The 21,524-nt window shown below is 43.0% G+C and overlaps 1 protein-coding gene across 1 annotated transcript in view; it reads left to right on the forward strand.

The window, feature by feature from the left end:
* SAMHD1 (SAM and HD domain containing deoxynucleoside triphosphate triphosphohydrolase 1) overlaps positions 1–21,524 on the forward strand; it is a gene marked incomplete in the record, with an annotated part of 1,343,678 nt that overhangs the window by 260,310 nt on the left and 1,061,844 nt on the right. Inside the window, 1 exon segment of the mRNA XM_044090179.1 lies at positions 4,113–4,273. Within this exon segment, the coding sequence (XP_043946114.1) occupies positions 4,113–4,273 (161 nt within the window).

Here is a 21,524-nt window from a genome sequence, read left to right on the forward strand (position 1 = left end):
TGCTACGGAGGGAGCTGCTAGAGCAGGCGGAGTCGGGCTTGTCATGAGGAGACAGGCCTGGCTCCGTCGCTGTGACTTCTCGGAACCCTTTAAGGCGTCATTCGCAAATGCCCCTTTTGATGGTTCTACACTGTTCGGCAAAACCGTTCACGACACTCTTATCCAGAGTGAGAAAGACGTGAAGACTTTGTCTGCCGTCGGAGTCCGCTTCTCTGCGCCCCAGAAGTCCTTTTCCAAGAACCAAAAGGGTCAGAAGAAGATGTGGTTCCGAAAATCGCATCAATCCCAGTCTGCTCAGGACAACCAGTCCTCTCGTGGCAGAGGAGGACAGGGAGGACGCCGCCCCAGAGGCAGAGGGGGTCCCAGGAATTTTGGGTCCAGAGAACCGTTCTCTGAGAGGCCCAAGCAGAACCCCTGAGGGGTTGCCCGGCTGCTCCACTCTGGAGGCAGTTGGGGGACGTTTTTCGAGGCACCTAGCAATGTGGGAGTCCATAACAACGGATTGCTGGGTGCTTCGTATTATATCCAGAGGTTACCAAATTCCCTTTATCGTAACCCCCAGAATCAGAGGCCTCCCCGACGTACCACCCAGTCAGAGGGAGGTGGCTGCTGCAGAAATTCAGCAGCTTCTGCAAAAAAGAGCCATCCAGCCCGTCCCCCCAGATCAAATCGGATCAGGGTTTTACTCCAGGTTCTTTCTGGTGCCAAAAAAGACGGGGGACTTGAGGTCTATCCTCGACCTCTCTCTCCTAAACCTGGCGGTACCCAAAGAAAAGTTCCGAATGGTCACGTTGCAATCCGTCCTCCCCTTATTGCAGGAGGACAACTGGATGTGCTCCATAGACCTCATGGATGCGTACTATCACATTCTAGTGGACAGGCGTTCCAGGAGGTTTCTCTGCTTCTGGCTGGGAGCCAGTCACTTTCAATTCAGGGCCCTCCCCTTCGGCCTCACCTCAGCCCCCAGGGTGTTCACCAAAGTCCTGGCGATAATAGCGGCCCACCTGAGACTCCAGGGAATTCAGGTCTTTCCATACCTGGACGACTGGCTCCTTATGGCCCCAACAAGGCATCTACTTTGTTCATGCAGGGATTATTTCCTCAGTCTGGCTCCACTATTGGGATTAACCATCAACATGACCAAATCCTCTCTGATCCCTACACAGGTGTTGGATTTTATAGGGGCGAGACTGGATTCCAGACAGATGCTTGCGTTCTTGACTCCAGATCAGCTTCGGAACCTGATGTTGCACGTGCAGGCCATCCTTCAACTGCAAACTCCCTCGGCGGAATTGGTCCTGAGGGCTTTAGGATCTATGGCGGCTGCAATCCCTCTGCTGCCTTTGGCCCGGTTGAACATGAGGATCCTGCAGTGGACCCTCCAGGTACAATGGTCCCTGTCTCGCAACCCCCTGTCTCATCCCATTTCCCTAAGCAAGGTTTGCAGAAAGTCGCTCGTGTGGTGGCTCCAGTCCCCCAATCTCCACACGGGACGTCCCTTCTCACTACCACCGCCAGTCGATACAGTGACCACGGATGCTTCTCACCTGGGGTGGGGTGGGGGGGCATTTTTCAGGCAGGACAGTCCAAGGCACTTGGAACGACGTAGAGACCTCTTTGCATATCAACGTCCTAAAGATGAGGGTGGTGCTTTTGACGTTGCAGGCACTTCACAGCTCTCTCCCAGTAGGGACGATTGCAGTACAGACGGACAACATGTCAGTCGTCTGGTACATCAACAAACAGGGGGGAACCAGATCTTACCCCCTTTGCCGCGAGGCCAATGAGAGTGTGGGAATGGACGATTTTCCACCAACCGCTTTCTCATAGCAACACACATTCCGGGACGGTCCAACATTCTAGTGGACAGGCTCAGTCGTACTATCCTGACTCCTTACGAATGGTCTCTCAACCCTCGAGTTACAGAGCAAGTATTTGCCCGATGGGGCAACCTTGTTGCGATCTTTTTGCCTCTCCTTCAAATACCAAATGCAACGATTACTTCGCTCTGATCCCCCCTCCGGGGGAGTCCCCGAGAGACTCTCTAGTTCATGCTTGGCCTCCCGGTCTGCTTTATGCTTACCCTCCTCTTCCCCTGATGTTGAAATTATTGCAGAAAGCCAGTCAGTTGGGGAGCAAGATGATCCTCATTGCCCCATTCTGGCCTCGTCAGACGTGGTTCCCTTACCTATGGTCTCACCTAGTGTATCCACCATGGATTCTGGATCCCCTCCCGGATCTCATTTCTCACCCTCTCGATCTTCCGACTCCGAACCTGGTCAACCTCAAGCTGACGGCTTGGTTGCTCCAGTTCCACTCCTCATAAGGACTCCCGGGATTTCATCACCTGTCAAAGCCATTCTTGTAGCAGCTCACAAGCCTTCCACCAGGAAGGTTTATCGGAGTAAGTGGAAGCGCTTCTCCATCTGGGCAGAACACCGTCGTTTAGACCCTTTTACGGCCCCGATAGCGTCGGTTCTAGATTTTCTAACCTCTCTCTTTCACCAGGGGGCTAGTTCTTCCACAGTCAAGGTACAACTTGCAGCAATCTCATACTATCACGTGGGGCAACAGTCTGGCCCTCTTATCACTTCCAAACTGTGTAAGACCTTCCTCAAAGGTACCTTCCTCCTTAGGCCTCCAGTTAAAGAGGTGGTACCTCCATGGGATTTATCCCTAGTCTTACAGGCCTTGACTGGTCCCCCTTTCGAACCGGCGGCCACAGTTGATCTCAAATTTCTCTCTTGGAAGACAGCCTTTTTGGTGGCCATAACTTCAGCCAAAAGAGTATCGGAATTGCAAGCTCTTTGTGTCAAACCACCATATCTGGTCTTTCACCCGGATAGGGTTTACCTCAGGATCAATCCGTCCTTCCTACCTAAGGTATCTTCAGAAGCGAACATTAATCAATCTATCAATCTCCCAGTGTTTTTCCCCAACTTTCAAAACAAAGGAGAGTACAAGCTTCATTCCTTAGACATACACAGACAACTACATTTTTATATTCATAGAACTGCTGATCATAGGCAATCCGATCAGTTGTTTATCTCCTTTGCCAAAAGTAATTTCGGAAAGCCAGTTTCTAAAGTTTCTCTCTCTCTATGGATCTCGAGTTGTATTCTCTTAGCATATCAGAGCTTGGGAATGCCTGCGCCTCAAGGAGTCCATGCTCATTCTACTAGGGCCGTTGCCACATCGGCAGCCTTTCAAGTTAGGGTTCCTTTAGATGACATTTGTTCCGCAGCCACTTGGGCTTCATCTCACACCTTTATCAGCCATTATAAAATAGATGTTGTCTCCCGAGGTAGGGCGTCCTTTGGCTCTGTGGTGCTCCGGGATATCCTTCCATGAAGGCCACCCAAGATTTAGGTAGCTGGGGACTCTGTCCCAAAGGTTGCTGACAAATGAAGTTCCTACTTCAGATTAAGAAGTTATGTACTCACCATAACGTTCCATCTGAGTAGGTATCTTCATTTGTCTGCAACCATCCCCCCCTCCTTCCCCCTGACCAAAATGATCGTTCATGAGGTTCTTAGCATCTGTTCCCTTTGGGACATTTTTATCAGCTCTGCTAGGGGGCAAACTTGATCTGAGGTCAGTCAGGATAGACAGGAGATTATGGGTAAAGGGAGGAGCTAGGAGCTCGGATCTATGCTGTGGTAGAAGTTGCCGGCTCGGATCCGAGATCGGATCCGTATCCCAAAGGTTGCAGACAAATGAAGATACCTACTCGGATGGAACGTTATGGTGAATACATAACTTCTTATTTGTGTATGTTATCACAGTTCAGCCTATTGTACATAAAGCAGCTTTGTGGGACTGATGTGTGCTGACTAAGGAAGGTGAGTATATACACTTTGAGGTGTTTTTGAATTCTCTGCCACTGATGATTGTAAAGTTATTTCTTCTGCTCCGAGTTAATGAGTAATTAATAACATTGGCTTTCTTCTATGTTTTGTGATTGTGGTGGTCAGGAGGAATAAAATATTTTTTTTATTAATTTGAACTTTGTGGTTATGATGAGGTTTGTATCTTCAGTCTTAAGCATACTTAACTTTAGCTCATGAATTTGTTTTTGGAATCCTGTTTTTATTATTGCTTTTATTTAATAGGTATTTAACGACCCCATCCATGGTCACTTTGAACTGCATCCTCTTTTGGTTCAAATAATTGACACTCCCCAGTTCCAGCGTTTGCGCAATATCAAACAGCTTGGTGGAACATACTTCGTCTTTCCAGGAGGTTCACACAACAGATTTGAACATTCTCTTGGGTAACACTTCGCCTTTTCATTTATTTATTTTAACCTAATTAGTTACAGTGAAAGTGTTTATATACGATGTTTTTTTGTAAGTTTACACCAATTTTTAGAGTAAACTTTTTCCTGTGGTTTACCTCATCACTCGTATGCTATAATTGACATTTTGGTTTGTAATTCAATACAGTCAGTTGGTTGGGGGGGGGGGGGGCAGATATAGTCAGCAGTTGTAAACACTGCAGCATTAAGTGTTTTCTCTGCATGCATCTTTGACCTAATGGCCTAAAATTTCTTATCAGTTGTCTGCCTGTCAACAAATGTGTTGCTGCCAGAGAGTACCTTGTGAGTCTGTCTCACCTTGCTCATCTTTATGGACCTTTACACATGTCTAACAGTCTGGGACTCTTGACTGACTTTGGATTGTTGTGGACATGCTTTCTTTTTGTAACATTAAGCAGCATTAAGTGCTATCTTTCTGACAGAGAAACTAAAAATAAACCAATTTTAAGTGTGGAGCTGCAGTGTTGTATTCTGCATTGTTGCATCAGAATTTATGTTACATTGCTGAAATTCTGAGAAGTTTTTTTGCTTCTTAAAGCCTACTTTACCTTCACATTTTTATAATCCCTGCTTCATTTTTCTGCCATTTAGTTAGCATGAAGTCATTTTTTTAAATAACAAAATTAATGAAGTGCTGCTGTGGACAATATGAAATGTCTCTGTCATCTGGGGCCACGCCAAGAAGTGAGGCTTGTGGCACTTTATCAGGCACCAAAAGAAGGCGCAGAAGATTGTTGGAAAATTTCTTGATCGGAGAAGTATTCTTAAAATATCTTTTTAGTTGAAGATCTTAATTCTAATAAATTTAAAGCAGAAGCAAGTCCTGCCATTCCCCAACTTGTAAAAGTACAGTGTTTCTAGCTTGATTTCCCTGTGTTCAATCCCCAAGGCTTTTGAGGAACATTTGTTTACATAATGGTAGCTATTTTCCATAATAGATCCAGCTATCTGTCCTTTCCTTGTATATTTATATGTAGAGTTTTTATGTGTAATAGTACTTTAGCCCACAATTTTGGAAGTAGTTGTTAAATGAAATTAGAAATTACCAGTTTTCTGACTTATCAAAGCTTTTACAATTTTTTTTTTCTTTTTGCATATACGCTCATTTCTATCATAACGGGCAAGAATTTGTCATTGCAAATCTTATGTGCTAAACACAGTTTTCCTCCAAGAAGCCTGTATCCTATGCTGAAATGGACTAGCTGCTGTAATCTTGAGTAATGTAGGCCTCTGAGTACAAGTGTTTTCATAGTGAACCTCCTGTAAATCATCCCTAGTATTAGTCTGTGTTGTATCCTAGGCACAAAATAGAATTGCATCCCAAAACTGGGATGGTCTTAAATATATTGCTCAGTATCACCAAATCTCTTGTTATGGATCTAAACAACAAACCCACTAGTGTTTGGGTCCTTGTCTTAATTAACTGCTAGGTTCATTCCTTACAGTACCCAAATCTTGCTATTTGATACCTTCCTTAATCAATTTGTTTTGTAGCTTTATTGTCTTTATCTGTTATGTCCAAATATAGTAGCATTTAATTAATTTCATATAATTCTTGTTTTGCCCATATTTTGATATTAAGATAACCATAAAACATCTCTGAAAGCACACAGCATCTTTTCATCATTGTATTTCAACAGTCCACACTTGGGAATAGTTGGAACTGCAGAATGTGGCCAAATTCTAAGGGAAACCCAAATGGGGAAGAAGGGTCCATAAAAAGTTACATCAGACCCGATCAGAGCCCTTCTCCTCATCTAAACTAGTCAAAAATCCCAATCAGAGCCCTTCTCCACATCTAAACTAATCAAAAATAAAAGATGGATGGAGGTAGCTGCTTCATCTGCTGTTAACATGGTTCTCATTGGGTTACCTAAGGTGGACGTTCATTATACAAAGCTTGCTTGGTCTAGATGTGCAATTGTAGTTACTTGGAACTTTGTGAACCCATTTGCTAGAATCTCCATGAACAACTTAGTCACAACTCAAGATGGAAAGTGAACGGTAAGGTGTAGATGGATCCTTCCGTGGTTTATGAATGACTACCAAAATTATCTCACTTTAAGAAAAGGTGGGGGGGGGGCAGGCCTCAATGTAGTATTACATAACAGAGACCAGTAAGTATTCCCCACAAAATTTGACTCCCCTACGTATAAACCCCACTGTGACAGTATGCCATTCAGTCCCAGCAACTTGCATGGGGCCATCATATCCTGAGGTGTGAGCAGCAATATTAGGGAATGTACTTCTTCTTGGTCTAACTTAAAGGGATGTTCTGCAAATATTCCTGTAGTTTCTCCCACGTATGAGTCAATGCCCCTATATCCATATACATTTCTGTATAATATAGCTTGAAAGCCTCCGCGATGTTTAGGGGTATCATTGAGTTTGTCTGAGGATTTCTAGTCTGCACTGTGTGCCAATCTTCCACTTGTGAAGACACAAGGCCAGATATTTATTGTTTCTGGATGACCGAGCAAAATCCTCAACCTTAATGTCTAAAGATACCCGCTGTGTCCTATAGGGGAGAAATTGGTATCTCTTGGTCCTAATATCTTTGGTTTTTTGTTCACTACCCTCCACCCCTTTTTCCTTTTGGTTTCGAGTCAAGTGGAGGTCCTGCTGTTGCTTAAGTAGCTTAGATTGAAAGCAGTGTTTAACCTCATCTATGTAGGACCTTGGAGAAATCACTAGCTGCTTTTTTCAGGAAGTCCCATGCATCTGTGAGGGCGTTGGTTTTAGGATAACAGATTGCCTTTACACCATTGAAAAAAAATAGTCACCTTTTCTTTAGCCATGGCATTCTTACAAAGTAACAGATGTAACCTTCCATATCTTGTCTGATTTCCACCCATTATAGGCAAAGCTGTCTTAACAGAAGTATGATCTGAGAGTAAAACTGGAAATGTGGACATTGAATCCACCAAATAAGAATGCTCCCTGATTATGTAAAATGTCAGTCCTAGAGAAAATGTTATGCCTTGAGGAGAATTCACTTATACTTGTATTCAAATGTATATAAACATCCTTCCTTCCCATCATTTCTACCATATCGACCCTTCTCTCTTCAGAATTCCCACAATCTGGTGACCCCCCCCCCCCTCCAGACAGCACCTCTCTTTGTAGTCCGTCAGTTTACTTTCTACTAGCTCCAACTTGGCTTCAGATGAATTTAAACTCTTCTGGAGCTCTTTAATATTAGAGGTTTGCACTGAAAGCTGTTCAGCATGCACGGTCAATACAGTCTCCATATCGCCCATCTTTTTATCAACTGTTTCTGTCTACTTAGGCAGTGTCTAGTTTATTTTTTGCAATTCAGACATCAGTGTGTCAAACTTTGTTTGTAAACCCCATTTCAGCACGGAGAAGGGTCTGATTGGAAGGGTTTTACTGTTACTTTACTGGGGTATCATTAGGTCCCAATGGCTGGTCAGCTTGGGAAAAGTCTAATGGGGTGTATGGTAAGATTACAAATCAGAAATGTACCTACCCCTTTTCCTTATTCAAAATTACCTTTGTCCATGGTCCGTTAATACAGAAGGGTTTTAAATCCTTAAATAAAATTGGGAAGGGAGAGGAGCTCACAGTCTAAAACTTGTACATCACCTTTATGAAACCAGATGTCCCTCTTTGCTGCCCTCATAAATTTATTTATAACTCCATTTATACCAGGGTGTTCTTGCCTATTTTCTATTCACCAAGGTGCCCATTTTGGCTATCCTTCCCTTTGGATTGTGTACATGTCAAAGCATTCAGCTAATCTGTTTACTTATTGTTCAATTCTCTGTTTATATCAGAGTCTACACCCCTACCCGTGTATTGCACTCATGTCATTATTTTTCTTCCTGTTGTTAAGTGATTCCTCTACATCAATCCCTTATAAACTTTTGAAACTTTTGGGAATTTCTGATAAATACTACCCATGTAACATTTCTATTGGAGCCAACTCAGTTTAACCAAGTTGGTGTATTTTTTTCCAGTGAGACTTTTTAAGCATATCAGCTGTGCCACCACATCTCTCTGCTCTTTTTCCTGCCCAGCCTTCTGTCCCCTAATAAATTATACATTCCTTTGATCCCTCTCAACTGTTGTATTGGGATAGCTTTATATCTAGAGTGATGTTTTATAAAATTTTAAACATAGTTTTGCGGTATATTTCAGATTCAGAGACCCCCAACTTTCCTGCATGGGGGTGTGAAGATGTGAGATGGTGCCAGCTGTAATAGAGAGAGTAGGGCAGTGCATGTGTAATATGCCACCATAGCTAGCTGGAGTTTTGTAAAAATATTAAATGTCATTTGAGTATCAGACTGATTTGTACAAATGCTTGTATTAAAAAATATATTTGTAAAGATGTTTGTGTTAAAAATGTATCAACAGTGGGTCCTGCGTGACAGGAAAAGAAATATGAATGTATGTTGGGCTGTATTGTAACTACTGAAATGTATATATTTTAACAGAGGAAACTGGAAGGGAAGGGGTTAAGCTCAGTCCAGCTAACCTTAAGAAAAATGGCCTGAAATTAAACGAGTTTGTTTAGGCCATAAAGATTCTGTCTCACAGGTCTGAATGCGGCCAGAGACCATTGTCTATGAAAAAGTCTTTCTGCAAGAAAGGTTGGAATTGTTTTATAGCTTCCAGAGTCTGTATTAAGCTTTAGCAAAGTTCTGTGCATCTTATTATATGACACCTATGTTTCTTATCCTGTCTCAGTTGCTAGTGAGGGGGCAGTGTGGGAACTACAGAGTCAGGTGACCAGATGTGATGTCATTCTGTAGCCAGCACTTTAATTCTATTTGAATACTAGTGAGAGATGTGATTGATTGCACTCTGTTTTGGTAACCTGACAAGACACCCATTCACTTTCATCTTGCCTTACTTTAGTAAGTAAGTAACTAGGGGAACAGTAATTCTTCAGTCAGTTAGGAAAATATAGTGAAATTAACTGAAAGCTGTTTTTCTGTAACTGTCTGATTCTTTCCATCTCCTGTGGAGTGAAACTCTGTTTACTGTAAATAGATATTCAGCATTTTCATGTCTTCTTTTTATTATTTATTATTAAATATATCTATATCTTTCATGGCGGCTGGTCCTTTAGAAAATATTTAGCCTTTGAGAGTAATTGCATTTATTTAGTGGCACTGTGGCTCCACGTGCCTGTAAGTCTTCATTTGTGTAAGTATTAATTTTATGAAGAGTAATTTGGTACCCTGGTAAGAGCCTTAAAATAAATGGCTGGTAGTAGTGAATCTACCTTATTGGAGGTGGCAAAATGAGTAAGCTGTGCTAGTCTTTCCCAGGGGGTGTGTGCGCGTGTGTGAGAAAATCAAATCTCAAGAGTGTGTGTCAGCTACTTTGAAAAGGGACACGGAGATCACTGATTTCACAGAGAGGGTGATGGAGGACTAACCTTGGAACACCTGGCTAAGGGCTTAACTCTATACCCATGTCTGTGGGGAGTCTTATTTGTGGCCTAGAGAGAGAACTCAGCCCCAGGACTGGAGTGTGCATTCCCTGTGTGCTCTTAAGGGAAATTGTGCTTGGTGCAGAGAGCTGCATCTGAAAATACTGTGTGTCCATTCTCAGTGCACGTTCATTGCTGGTGCTGGTGGTGAGGATTGAGGCTCCTTGAACACTGGCCCAGAGGAAGGACGTCACAGGGGATTTCTCGTTCTCTGTTGGCAAAATATTCCATGCTACACAAGTTTTGTGTCCTGCCTTTATACATTTTGCTAACCAAAATTAACTAACTAAATAAAGCAGCACACTTTTGGGGAGGGACAGAAAAAACATTGAAAGCCTACATACTACTAGAGGCAGAATAAGGCACTGCACTGCCTGAATTCTTTGTGCCACATCTAGTCAGATGTTGCATTTCCCATTTAAATATTTTACTTCACTTTAAATACTCCTTAGTGTTAAGGAAAACAACCCTTCAGCTGTACATATTTACTTAAATAAACTAGCTGGTGGGAACCATTCCAAAATGGATATTCTTCACACAACCATTTACTAGGTGAAGTATTTAGCAGTTATGATACTTGTATTCTGGGTTTTTAAGCTTGTATCCAGTAATTCTACCACATTGCAAATTCCTGAAAATTTATACTTGTAAAAGGGTGAAGATAAATATGGAAGAGAAGATGGGAAAGAGGGCATTCCTGTCTGGTGCCTGCACTTAACTGAAAACTTTAGAAAGTCCATTTCTTATCTTTGTAATGAAGCATTGTTTTATTAAATGTGCCCACCTGTCAGGAAAGTCCATCACTCTTAGTAAATACTTCAAATAAAGGCTGGAGTCGAGCAGTAACTTGGTTGAATAAAAAGCTGTATTGTTGTAGCAGTACCCCTTCAGTCTCCTAATTGAAGTGACGAAAACCCTACTTTATAACCCATGCATTCCATAGTTTCAGATGCTAATTGTCATACAGGTGTGTTTCTTGCAGTGATACAAGTAGAGGCCTAATTTTTTAATGTACACAAACACCTTGGATGTTCATCGTATTGATCACTGCTGCAGTAGCCTTAGCTGTATGGATTATATCTTGCATAGGATATAACAGCCGTCCAGCTTCCAAGTTTCAGGGCATCTTCCACTCACCCAGATAGGTCAGCTTGAGCTGAGCTGACTAAAATGACTAGTTTGGATGCCAAGGCCTCCAGAGCTTTCCTTCCTCCAAAGAGCATGCTTCATTGAGGCATTTGAGGATAGTCTGTCCGCTTGTGCTGATGTTCTTCATGTTTCACTGTTGCAGTCATCACACTTGGGTTATCTGCCTGCAGGTAGCCCTCAGTCGGCCCGAATACCAGATTCTTCGGATTTCTGCGTCTAATGCTGTCTCTTCTTCCATGACATCAGGTCATCAGGGGTATAAGACATGCAGCCGATTCCATTACATCAGCTTTTCTTGCCGAGCGGAGCCCGAAGCAGAAGCAGTTCGCAAGTGCCAGTTGGCCACCTCCTGAAATTTTCGTTTTTCGAGTTTCAGGCCTGAAGTCTTCTAAAAGATAAGTACCCTGTTGGGGATCCTTTTTTCTTGCTCTAACTGATGTAAAAAAAATTAATAATTGTCTTGCCTATGGAAAGCAAATACCTCACAGAGATTTTCATTCTTACTGCGTCACCTGTTTAGGCCCAGACCATGACGTTCCTCACTGTTGGTTTTGTGCCCTGTTCAACGCCTGAACTATTTGTCTTCTGGCTATTTTTGTCGCTAAATTCTTTCACTTTCGTTGTACGTATTCCAAAATGGCTTCAATAAGCCATCCGACTACCAATCTTCCGAAAAAACGTAAGGATAAAGATAGAGACAGACTGCATAGGTCCAAAACTGCTGATGACACTTCCGTTAAGCTAGTCGCCAGTCTGCCGGTACTCAGTGAGGCGCTTTTGCAGCCCCTGATACCCGCTTCTACAGATTTGCAGGCCTCTACTGAGACCCATTCGGAGTCCGGTATGCCGCAAGATGCTTCTTCGACTATGGAACCTGCGGATTTCTCTACCTTGGATGGGTCCGGAGCCTCTGTGCAGGCACCGGCTTTTGAGGGTGTATTCAGGCCTTCTGATGTTCATATTAAACCGACTACTTCGTTTCAAACCAAAAATACAGAATTTCTCAGGCCCAGAGTTTGCACTACGCCTAGGAAACCGACAACCAAAGCGCATTCTCAGGGCCCCATGCCACAGAAACAAATGCTTAGAATTGCTGAAGACCTTATTACCTTAATTAGGGGAAGCCAGCCTTCTCCCTGTAAAAGACCAAGAACCGATTTTCCTTCTGATTCTTCAGATCATGAGTCCGAGGACTCTAACCCTTCTGATTACCAGGACATACATTTATCTGCTTATGAGGATTCTGATGCAGAGGATTCCATTCCCTCTGCTTCCCCATCAGAGGATTTTTCTTCGGTGAAACCTTGCATGCCCTCCGAGAGTATTCTTGCTAGGAGTGCCAGGACTACCCGCAGTCCAAAAAGAGACTCAGGGAAGTTTTAAACTTGCCTCAGCACAGGCCTCTAGCTATCCCTCCTGTTCTGGAAATTGTAGATGATGTCTTAATGGAATCCAGTCTTACCCCTGATACTTTGCCACCAGCTCCCAGGAAACCTGACAGGTACTACAGAGTACCGGACTCTCACAAATTCCTATTAAGAATCCTATTGCGGATCTAGAGACCATTTCCCAGGGACCTAAAGGCATTACGGCTACTACAGCCAAAAACCCTACCCCTTCTGACAGGGATTCTAGGGCTTTGGACAGATTGGGTAAGAAGGTATACACATCTGCTACTCTAGCCATCAGGGATTTAAATTGCCAGTTTCACATGTTAAAGTATCAGCAACATATTATGGAAGTAATTAAACAAAAAATGATGTTGATTCCTGATTGTGCAGAATACAAAGATTTACAAGAGTTAATACAATCTGCTAACCAAGTTGGAAAACATACTTTGCAATGTGGTTTTGATGCCTTAGAAGCATCTTGAAGGACTGCTATCACTGGGTCTGTTCTTAGAAGGCATGTTTGGCTTAAGGAACAAATCTTGCCAGACCATGTCAAGGCAAAATTACTAGATGTTTCATTAAACCAAGAACATCTGGCACTAAAGCAGAAGTTGTTCTCAAAAAGATGGAGGAAAAAGCTAAATCTATACAAACTGTTAAAGATTTCCGACAGGTACAGCCACCTAGATTCAGTAGGCATTGGCCTTCTTAAAATTGGTCTTTCCCAGTCCCTCCCAGACCTTCAGTCCAAACCCAGGGGCAGCAGACCACCAAGACTACAGTCTCAGGGTATGCACAGATTTAAACAATGGAGTGCTCCCATCTCAAAATCAAGGTGTAGTAAGCCACCATCCTATGGAACAAGTTTACAATGACTTGTCCTTCACCCTTCCAAGCATTGCCCAAATACTTGCCCCCTTAGGAGGAAAACTAGCCTTGCATGCAAAAAAAACTGGGAGTACATTACCCAGGACAGATGGGTCTTGAACATTTTATCCCAGGGATACAGATTCTACTTCCACTCACTGCCAACCCCAAGTGGATGGCCAGACCTCCCCCAAACCAGTGGGCGGAGGCCCAAAAGCAAGTACTTTCTCTTAGTATCAAGGCTATTCAACCCGTTCGCAGCAGAGCAAAGGGGACAAGTTTTTTTACACCAGACTGTTTCTGGTACCCAGAAAAGAAAACTCTTGGCGCCCTATCCTGGATCTGTCTATTCTCAACACCTTCCTGGTGGTTCCAAGATTCAAAATGCTTATGCTCCAACAGCTCTTCCTATGCTAGCCAATAACTCCTGGCTAGCCACCGTAGACTTAAAAGAAGCTTATTTGCACATCCCTGTAAGGGAATCTTGCAGGAAATGTCTATGTTTTAGAACAAGCTCTATGCACTACCAGTTCTCTGCACTTTGGTTTATCTACTGCACCCAGGGTATTCACAAAATGCCTAGCTCCAGGCATTGCATATTGCAGGCAGAGAAAAATTTAAATTTACCCATACTTGGATGATTGCCTGATTCAGGCGGACAGTCAGGAATTGCTACCTTAGCACCTGACATTCGTAAAGAGACTTCTAACTTCACTGGGGTATACCATCAAGGAAAATAAATCACAACTGGTACCCAGCTAAAAGATTGTATTCCTGGAAGCAAGCTTGAACACAACTTCCCAGATGGCATTCCTCACTCCAGAAAAACAGATTTATTTGACAAACTACTTCAATCTACTGGCCACCCAAACCCAGCTATCTGCAAGAAAAATACTGTAAGCCCCTAGGGTTCATGGCCTCTTGCATTCTATTAATTCCATATGCAAGACTGCATATGAGGAAACTTCAATGGTACTTAAAAGTCTCGGGTGTCAAACAATGATTCCTATCATCCCTTGCCTAAGGACAAAGTTTTTTTGGTGGGCAGAGGCCTGCTACCACAACAAGGGACTCCCTTTCACTCAACCCCCCCGCCACCCAAACCCTAACAACAGATGCATCAGTCTATGCATGGGGAGGCTCGCATGGCAGGAAAGTGCATTCAAGGCAAATGGAGCCCAAAACAAATGCACCTGCATATCGATCAGAAAGAAATGTTAGCTGTACAGAATGCACTGACAGCCTTCAAATACCTTATTCTTCCAGGGCAACTGTTGATAGACAGACCACACCACAATTATGTGGTACATAAACAAGCAGGGGGGAACCCATTCCTACCCACTCTGCAGGTTAGCCATGGCTCTGTGGAACACAGCTTTGAGCAATCAAGTGCACCTGCAAGCTCAATTCCTGTCAGGCAAACTAAATTCACTGGCAAATGACTTGAGCCGAAATCTAATGGACCCATATGAGTAGAAACTGGGACCCAAATTATTCAAGCTTCTGATCCACAGGCGGGGGCCACCAGAGGTAGACCTCTTTGCTTCCTCGCAGAACTATCAATTTGAGCAAATATTGCACCAGAACTCCCCCACAGCCAAGCATGGAAAGTGGATGCCCTGTCCTTTACATGGGAAAACCTCTCAATCTATGTTTTTTCCCCTCAGCCCCTCCTCTTGAAGGTTCTGCTAAAGATCATACTGGACAAGCCAAGGATAATTCTGATTGCACCATGGCACCTGCCTCAGATCCCTTCCCTGCTGTCCCAATAGGAGGGCCAGATTTTGCATCCTCAGCTGCAAACCCTGAACCTAGCAGCCTGGCGCATCCCCTGAACACTTCACCAGCAACCCTCAGTAAACAGGTGCTGGATGTCATCCTTGAGGCAAGGAGGCCTAGTACTAGGAAATCCTATTCAGAAAAGTGGAAAAGATACTGTTCTTGGAGGCAGCCTCAGGGAATGGACATAACCCTGCCCAACTTACCTAAAATCCTAATTTACCTAACAGAACTGCTCCACAAAAGCTTATCCTTCTCTTCAGTTAAGTTTCATGCCTCTGCCATCTCATCTCATCACAGTACTGAGGCACCCCTCTTCTCTCGCCCTCTGGTCAAACAGTTCCTGAGAGGAGCCAAAAACTTAAGACCCCCTCCCCCCAGGAGATCTCCCACTCCTGCCTAGTACCTTAACTTTGTACTGGAGAAGCTCACGTTTCCTCCCTTTGAACCTGCTGCTACAGCAGAGTAAAAATTCCTCTCTTGGAAAACAGCCATACTTCTAGCCATCACTTCAGCAAGAAGAGTGTCTGAATTGCAGGCCCTTATGGCCGTGGAACCCTTCAATTATCTTCCAAGTGGACAGAGTTTCCCTCAGGACTAACCCCTCATTTATGCCCAAGGTGGTATCTAGTGTGGCTTTAAACCAGTCCATTCATTTGCCAATCTTTTTCCCTAATCCAAAGAATAAAGGGGAAAGGATCCTGCATTCCCTGGACATGCACAGGCAGCTTAGGTTCTACCTGGACAGGACTAAACCTTTCAGCAAAGCTGACTAGCTGCTAGTCAGCTTTGCTACAGGGGAAGAGGGCAAGGCCATTTCAAAGCAAACCATTACTAAATGGATAGCGCACTGTATCCATTTCTGTTACAAACACCATGGCAAACCTACCCCACAGGGGATCAGAACTCATTCCACTAGGGCTACCTCAACCTCATTTCTCAGGAGAGTCCCTGCCAGGGGCATCCTGGAAGCTGCAACCTGGAGTTCTGTACACACCTTCGCCAAGCATTACCACTTGCCTATCTTTTCTAAATCCAGAGCTGGATTTGCCACAACAGTCTTATAAGGCCTGCTAGCCAGCCTTAATACTTCTTGACTGCCTCCACCCTTCCTCAGCTTTGGGAATCAACCCAAGTGTGATGACTGCAACAATGAAACACGAAGAACATAGTACAGTTGTGTGCACTTACCATAAATGTAGATTTTCAAGTGTATTCACTGTTGCAGTCCTGGTTACCCTCCCTCCAGGCCCCTGACTTCTCTATACTTTCTGCCTATCATTTTTTTGGCCATATTTTATAACAATGGTATTTACTTTTTACTGGGGGTGTTCCACACCATGTAATTGCTTCCTATTTGGGGGCTCCCAACATCTGGGGCAAGAAAAACTGATGTAATGGCGTCAGCTGCACATTTTATACTCCTGACGTCATGGAAGAAGTGACAGCATCCGACGCAGAAATCCCAAGACTCTGGTATTCGGGCCGACTGAGGGATACCTGCAGGCAGATAACCCAAGTGTGATGACTGCAACAGTGAGTACACTCGAACATCTACATTTATGGGAAGTGTACACAATTGTACTTTCCTCTGCTGGGCATGCAAGTTCTCTTTATGGAAACAAGCTTTCCATTTAAAAAAAAAAAAAAAAAAAATTTATATATATATATATATATATATATATATATATATATATATATATATATGCACACGCGCACACACACACGCGCACACACACAAACGCACTAACACTTTCCTTATCTGTAAAGATATTGTAAGTCCAGGAGTTTGTTTTAATGGACTATCACGAGAATGTACTGTTTTTTTAAATGGGGGGGGGGTGCTTTTTGTTTTTACTGTCCTTTCAAAATTCAGAACCGTTCCCCCCTATGGAGAAATTGTTTATTTTACTTTTTGGGGCTGACAAAGTGTTGCTTTTTACTTTGTTTTATGTGAGAAAAGTGACTTAACTTTTACAGTCTCTCTGCTCGTTTTCCCTAGGAAAGGGGCATTAGTTTTGCTAGACCATGGAACGAATACTAGTTCCATGGTCAATCCTTTCAGTCATGGAACGAATGCCAGTTCCATGGTCAGTCCTTTCAGTCACAAAAAAAAAATAAAAAAATAAGAAAAGTTGTGTAAACCTCCTTTGCCACCACAGCAAGCTAGCAGTTTGCCTCAGCCCCAGGTGGTAGACTCAGCTGTGGCCGTTAGTTCACCAGATCACTCCCCTTTTACACAAGATCCTTCTGGGGTTTAACTGTTCATTGGGCAAGGGAGTGCCATTTTTGTTGCTCTTGGGAGAGGGAATAGGCAAGCCTTTCCTTTTTTTTATCAGAATGTTGTGCCTATCCCTAGGGAAGCTACTGATGCTATTAAATAACACGGTGACCCAATTTTCTCCTGTTCAGAAGAAACAGAAAACTAAACATGTATCTTCTGCGCCTCAGATTTCCTTAGCCAGGATTAGTTGACTGGGTATGGGTCTGGTTCAGGACTTAATTTAGGGTATTGAGCCTTCTTGTAAAGCAGTTTCAGGTAAAAAGAGTGATGCCTCTTCTTGAAGAGATCCGAGATTCTGAATCTGGGCATGAAGGGACAGAGATGCAAGGTTTTCTCCTCCGATTTCTGATTCAGACTCTGTGGAGAGCTTAGTTTCTTAATCTTCTGGGGGGGGTCTCTTTCTTTGAGACTATTTTCAGAATGCACCAGTGTTTTTAGTGGGAGAACACTGAGGTTTCAGAAAAAATACTACGAACTGTTACAAAAGGAATTTTCAGAACTTCAGCCATTTATTCTGTTCTGTCAGCTTTGGAGGATGTTACTGCGGCAGTTTTCCTGATAATCAGCCAGATGCCTCTAAAAGGCAGATTGGATGTATAAAGTTCCTCAGTCTTTTTAGTTTTTATATACTCTTCCCAAACCTGACCCAGCACTTATAGTTTTAGTCAAGCCCTTACCTACAAAACATTTATTTAATTCCAATCCTACCTTTCTAATATGTTTGGAGAAAATGCTAATGCTTTTGCAACTTGGATTTTCAATTGTCAGACTCATATGTTAGTTTGTTCTGACTAATTGTGAAAGTATGAGGAATGTTTTGTTTGCAATTTCTCCTTGTGAGAAAGAATCTGCTTTAAATTTAGTTACTTCTGTTGTTTGTCACTATTTGTTGTTTACAGTATGTGTATGACCTAGATGAAGCTTCCAGGGCTATGGTCACTAGTACTGTTTTGAGGAGGTTTGACTGGCTGCATTCTCAGACCCTCCCAGATGTTAAAAATTAGATTTTGCATTCTCTTTGGATAGAAGATTTATTTTTTGGTGCCTCTGTTACAGAGGTGATCAATATGTGTGATTCAAAGGGCAACTTGATACAGGGACGGTCGCTATGATTTCCAAGTTTTCTAAGGGATTCTTTAATCCCTTATCCAATTTTAGAAAAAACAAAAATAGTCTCTACAAAATGCAGGTAACACGTTTAAGAAGAAATGGCAAGGGGGGTTCTAAAAAGAATTCTGGAATCTCCCATAACTAAGGGAAGTCCAAGTCAGAATGTCTATTTAAGGGACCCCCCCCCTCCCTAGCAGACCCATTTTTCTTTCCAAAAAGTCTGAATCTCTACTTTACTCTTTGGCAACAGATAATTTCAGACAAATTAATTCTGAAGATCATTCATAATGACTACAGATTGCAGTGGGAGGAAATTCCTTCTTTCTTGGGGATAGTCCCTCATCCAGGAGACCAGAGTATTTTATTTCCACCTGTCCTTCATTACATGCTGTCCCAGGGTGTGATAGAACCAGTTCCTTCTTCCCAGCTGGGGAAAGGTTTTTATTCAAGGATGTTTTAGCGCCAAAGATAAAATGCCTGGAGATGTTCTGGATTTTTCTTTCCTAAATCTGTTTGTGATAGTGTCCAAGTTCAAAGTTATGTTCCTTCACAACCCATTACTACTACTTCCTCATTCAAGTTTCCTGGTAACACTAGATTTATAAGGTGCTTATCACATCCCTGTTCATCCAGACTTCAGGAGTTTCTTAAATTTTGTATCAGGATTACATTATCAGTTCTCTACCTTACCCTTTGGACTTTCCACTGCACCAAGAGTGTTCACAGTTGCAGCTCGTTGCAGGCTACAGGATATCCATATTTTCCCATGTTTATTATTGTTGCAGAGTTTTTTTTTCCCCCAAAGAGTCAGGAATATCTCACTTAGGTGAGAAATCTCTTACGCAAGGTGTGATTCCAACAGGCCATTCAAAAGTCTTTTTTGACTCCTTCACACAGAATTGCCTTCCTGGAGTGTCAGCTCGACAACTCTGTTCAAAGAGCTTCTACAGGAAAAAATAGATATTTATCTGCATCTGTTTATAAGGTTTTCCACTCTGATTTCATTTACTGTGAGGGAATACCTTAGAAAGTTGGATCTCCTGGCATTTTCTTGGTCTTTCGACTTTTCCTAGTTGGGGGTTGCCACAGCGGAATGCCGGTCCGCTAATGATTGGCAGTAGATTTTTACGGTGCCGAGTTGCCAGCCCGACACCCAACCTTCAAAGAAGGCGCACCCATTCACGCACGCACCTACCTGCATGTCTTTCAAACGTCACTTGACTGCGGAGAGGACATGCAGACTCCACACAGAAGGCGCTCCAGCCTAGAATCGAACTGGAGAACCTCTTGCTGTGAGGCAACAATGCTAACTGCTGCGCCACTGCGGCATCTATGATTTTTTTATTATCCCTGGCAAGACTCCACATGAAAAAGATACAGTGGTATCTGAAGTCTCTCTGGTCTCAGCACCAATATTCTGTGTCTTTTCAAATCCCAGTTCTGGGATTTTTGGTGGAGACAGCTGATCTCCTTAAATCTGGGTCTCCCCTTTTCTATCCCTGTTATAAAGCAGTCAGTCACTACAGACTCATTGAAGTTTTGCTTGGAGAGCAGTTTCAGGAGGGGAATAAGTGCAAAGGTGTGTGGGACACCAAAGACCAACACAAGCACACAAATGTATAAAAGTGCTGCTTGCCCTGATCGTGGCACTCATTTCTCTGAATTATCTTTGGTCCCTGGGACCTCTTCAAGTTGTGACTGACAATACCACAGTCATGTGGTACATCAACAAGCAAGGGGGAACCTGTTCATACCCTCTTTGTGGACAAGCCATGTTAGCTTGGGATATACCCTCAAAGTGCATCTCTCGCTCACTCTCACCAGGCATCCTACATTCTGTCAGAGCAAAACTGTGTGGCAGACCAAGCTGAGCAGCACAAGGGCATTTCCCCATGAATGGAAACTAGACTGAGAGGGGTCTTCAAAGATTTGCTAAATCCATGGGGGAGTTCCTCAGGTAGACATGTTTGTCTCTTGTCTTGCATTCAGCTGGCAAGATTCTGTTCCAGGATTCCATGCAAGAAGTCGTGGTAGACAGATGCCTTTTCTCTTCCTTGGTCTGGAAAGCCTCAGTGGAGTGTATTCTTTGCAGGCAGAAAGCTTTGGAGGGCTTGGTACCCAAACCTGTGTTTTTAGTCAACTCAGCCATAGCTCACTACAGTTTGGGAGCTTGAAAGGTGTCCCGAAACTTTGGAAGCTGTGTTTGTTATAACCTATGCAAGATATGGCCCATATAGCTAGGGCTACTACAGCAGTGATCATATGGACGCTACTGTTATGGTAAGTTTACTTACAGAACTGTTCTGTCTTTATGCAGGATTTGATAAACCATTAACACTGCATGGTGAAATTGCAGACATTACATATTACATAGCAATTTATTATTACAGTAGTCTTAACTTTTGAATCTCCAACTACAAATAGATGCTACATTCAAAAATATATTATAATAACTTCTATTGCATTGTGTGTTGTGCGTCAGCTTTGTCAAGGACATTTATTGCATCCTAAACTGTATAAAACTTTCCATGAACTTTTAAGTAACATAGATACAAATAATATTTATTAATTGATCTACTCTGTAAAGGCTGAAGAGCCGAGGTGCTAGAGGAGTCTGCATTTTATGCTTTGTATTTGCTGCTAACCAGATTTTATTGGATCCAGTGTGTGCTTATTTTACCTGTTTTGTGGGGACTACTTTGTGGATCTACTACTGGACTGGACTATAATTTTAGTAAAATATAAAGGTAATCACTGATGTTCTTCATTCCACATTGCTGCAGTCCTAACTATTCATATCCTCAGTCTTTTTTCCGCATGGTCCCCATGCAAGCAGTTTTTTTGCAGCAGGTTGTTGTTCTGATTGAAATTTTCTGAAGGGAGTTTCAGACCGAATCAGAGTTGGTTTGGTTTTTCTTGCCTCAGTATTTAACGGATGTCAGAAAAGTGAATAACTGTATTTCTTGTTGGAAACAGATATACCTCATATTACCATACCATACCTGTATACCTTGTTTATGTGCTAGGTTTAACAAACGCACTATTTAGAGACGGTTAGACTGTGCCAGGTTTAGTGTTTGGGAAGCAGGGTTGATGAACCGGCAGTCCCGGACGCCGGTTCTTTAGAAGGCTCCAGTGGAGCCAGAGGTTTTACCAGGAGTT

Source organism: Protopterus annectens, chromosome 12.part0 (assembly GCF_019279795.1).
Source record: "Protopterus annectens isolate FY-2018-M chromosome 12.part0, PAN1.0, whole genome shotgun sequence".
Lineage (NCBI taxonomy): Eukaryota > Metazoa > Chordata > Ceratodontiformes > Protopteridae > Protopterus > Protopterus annectens.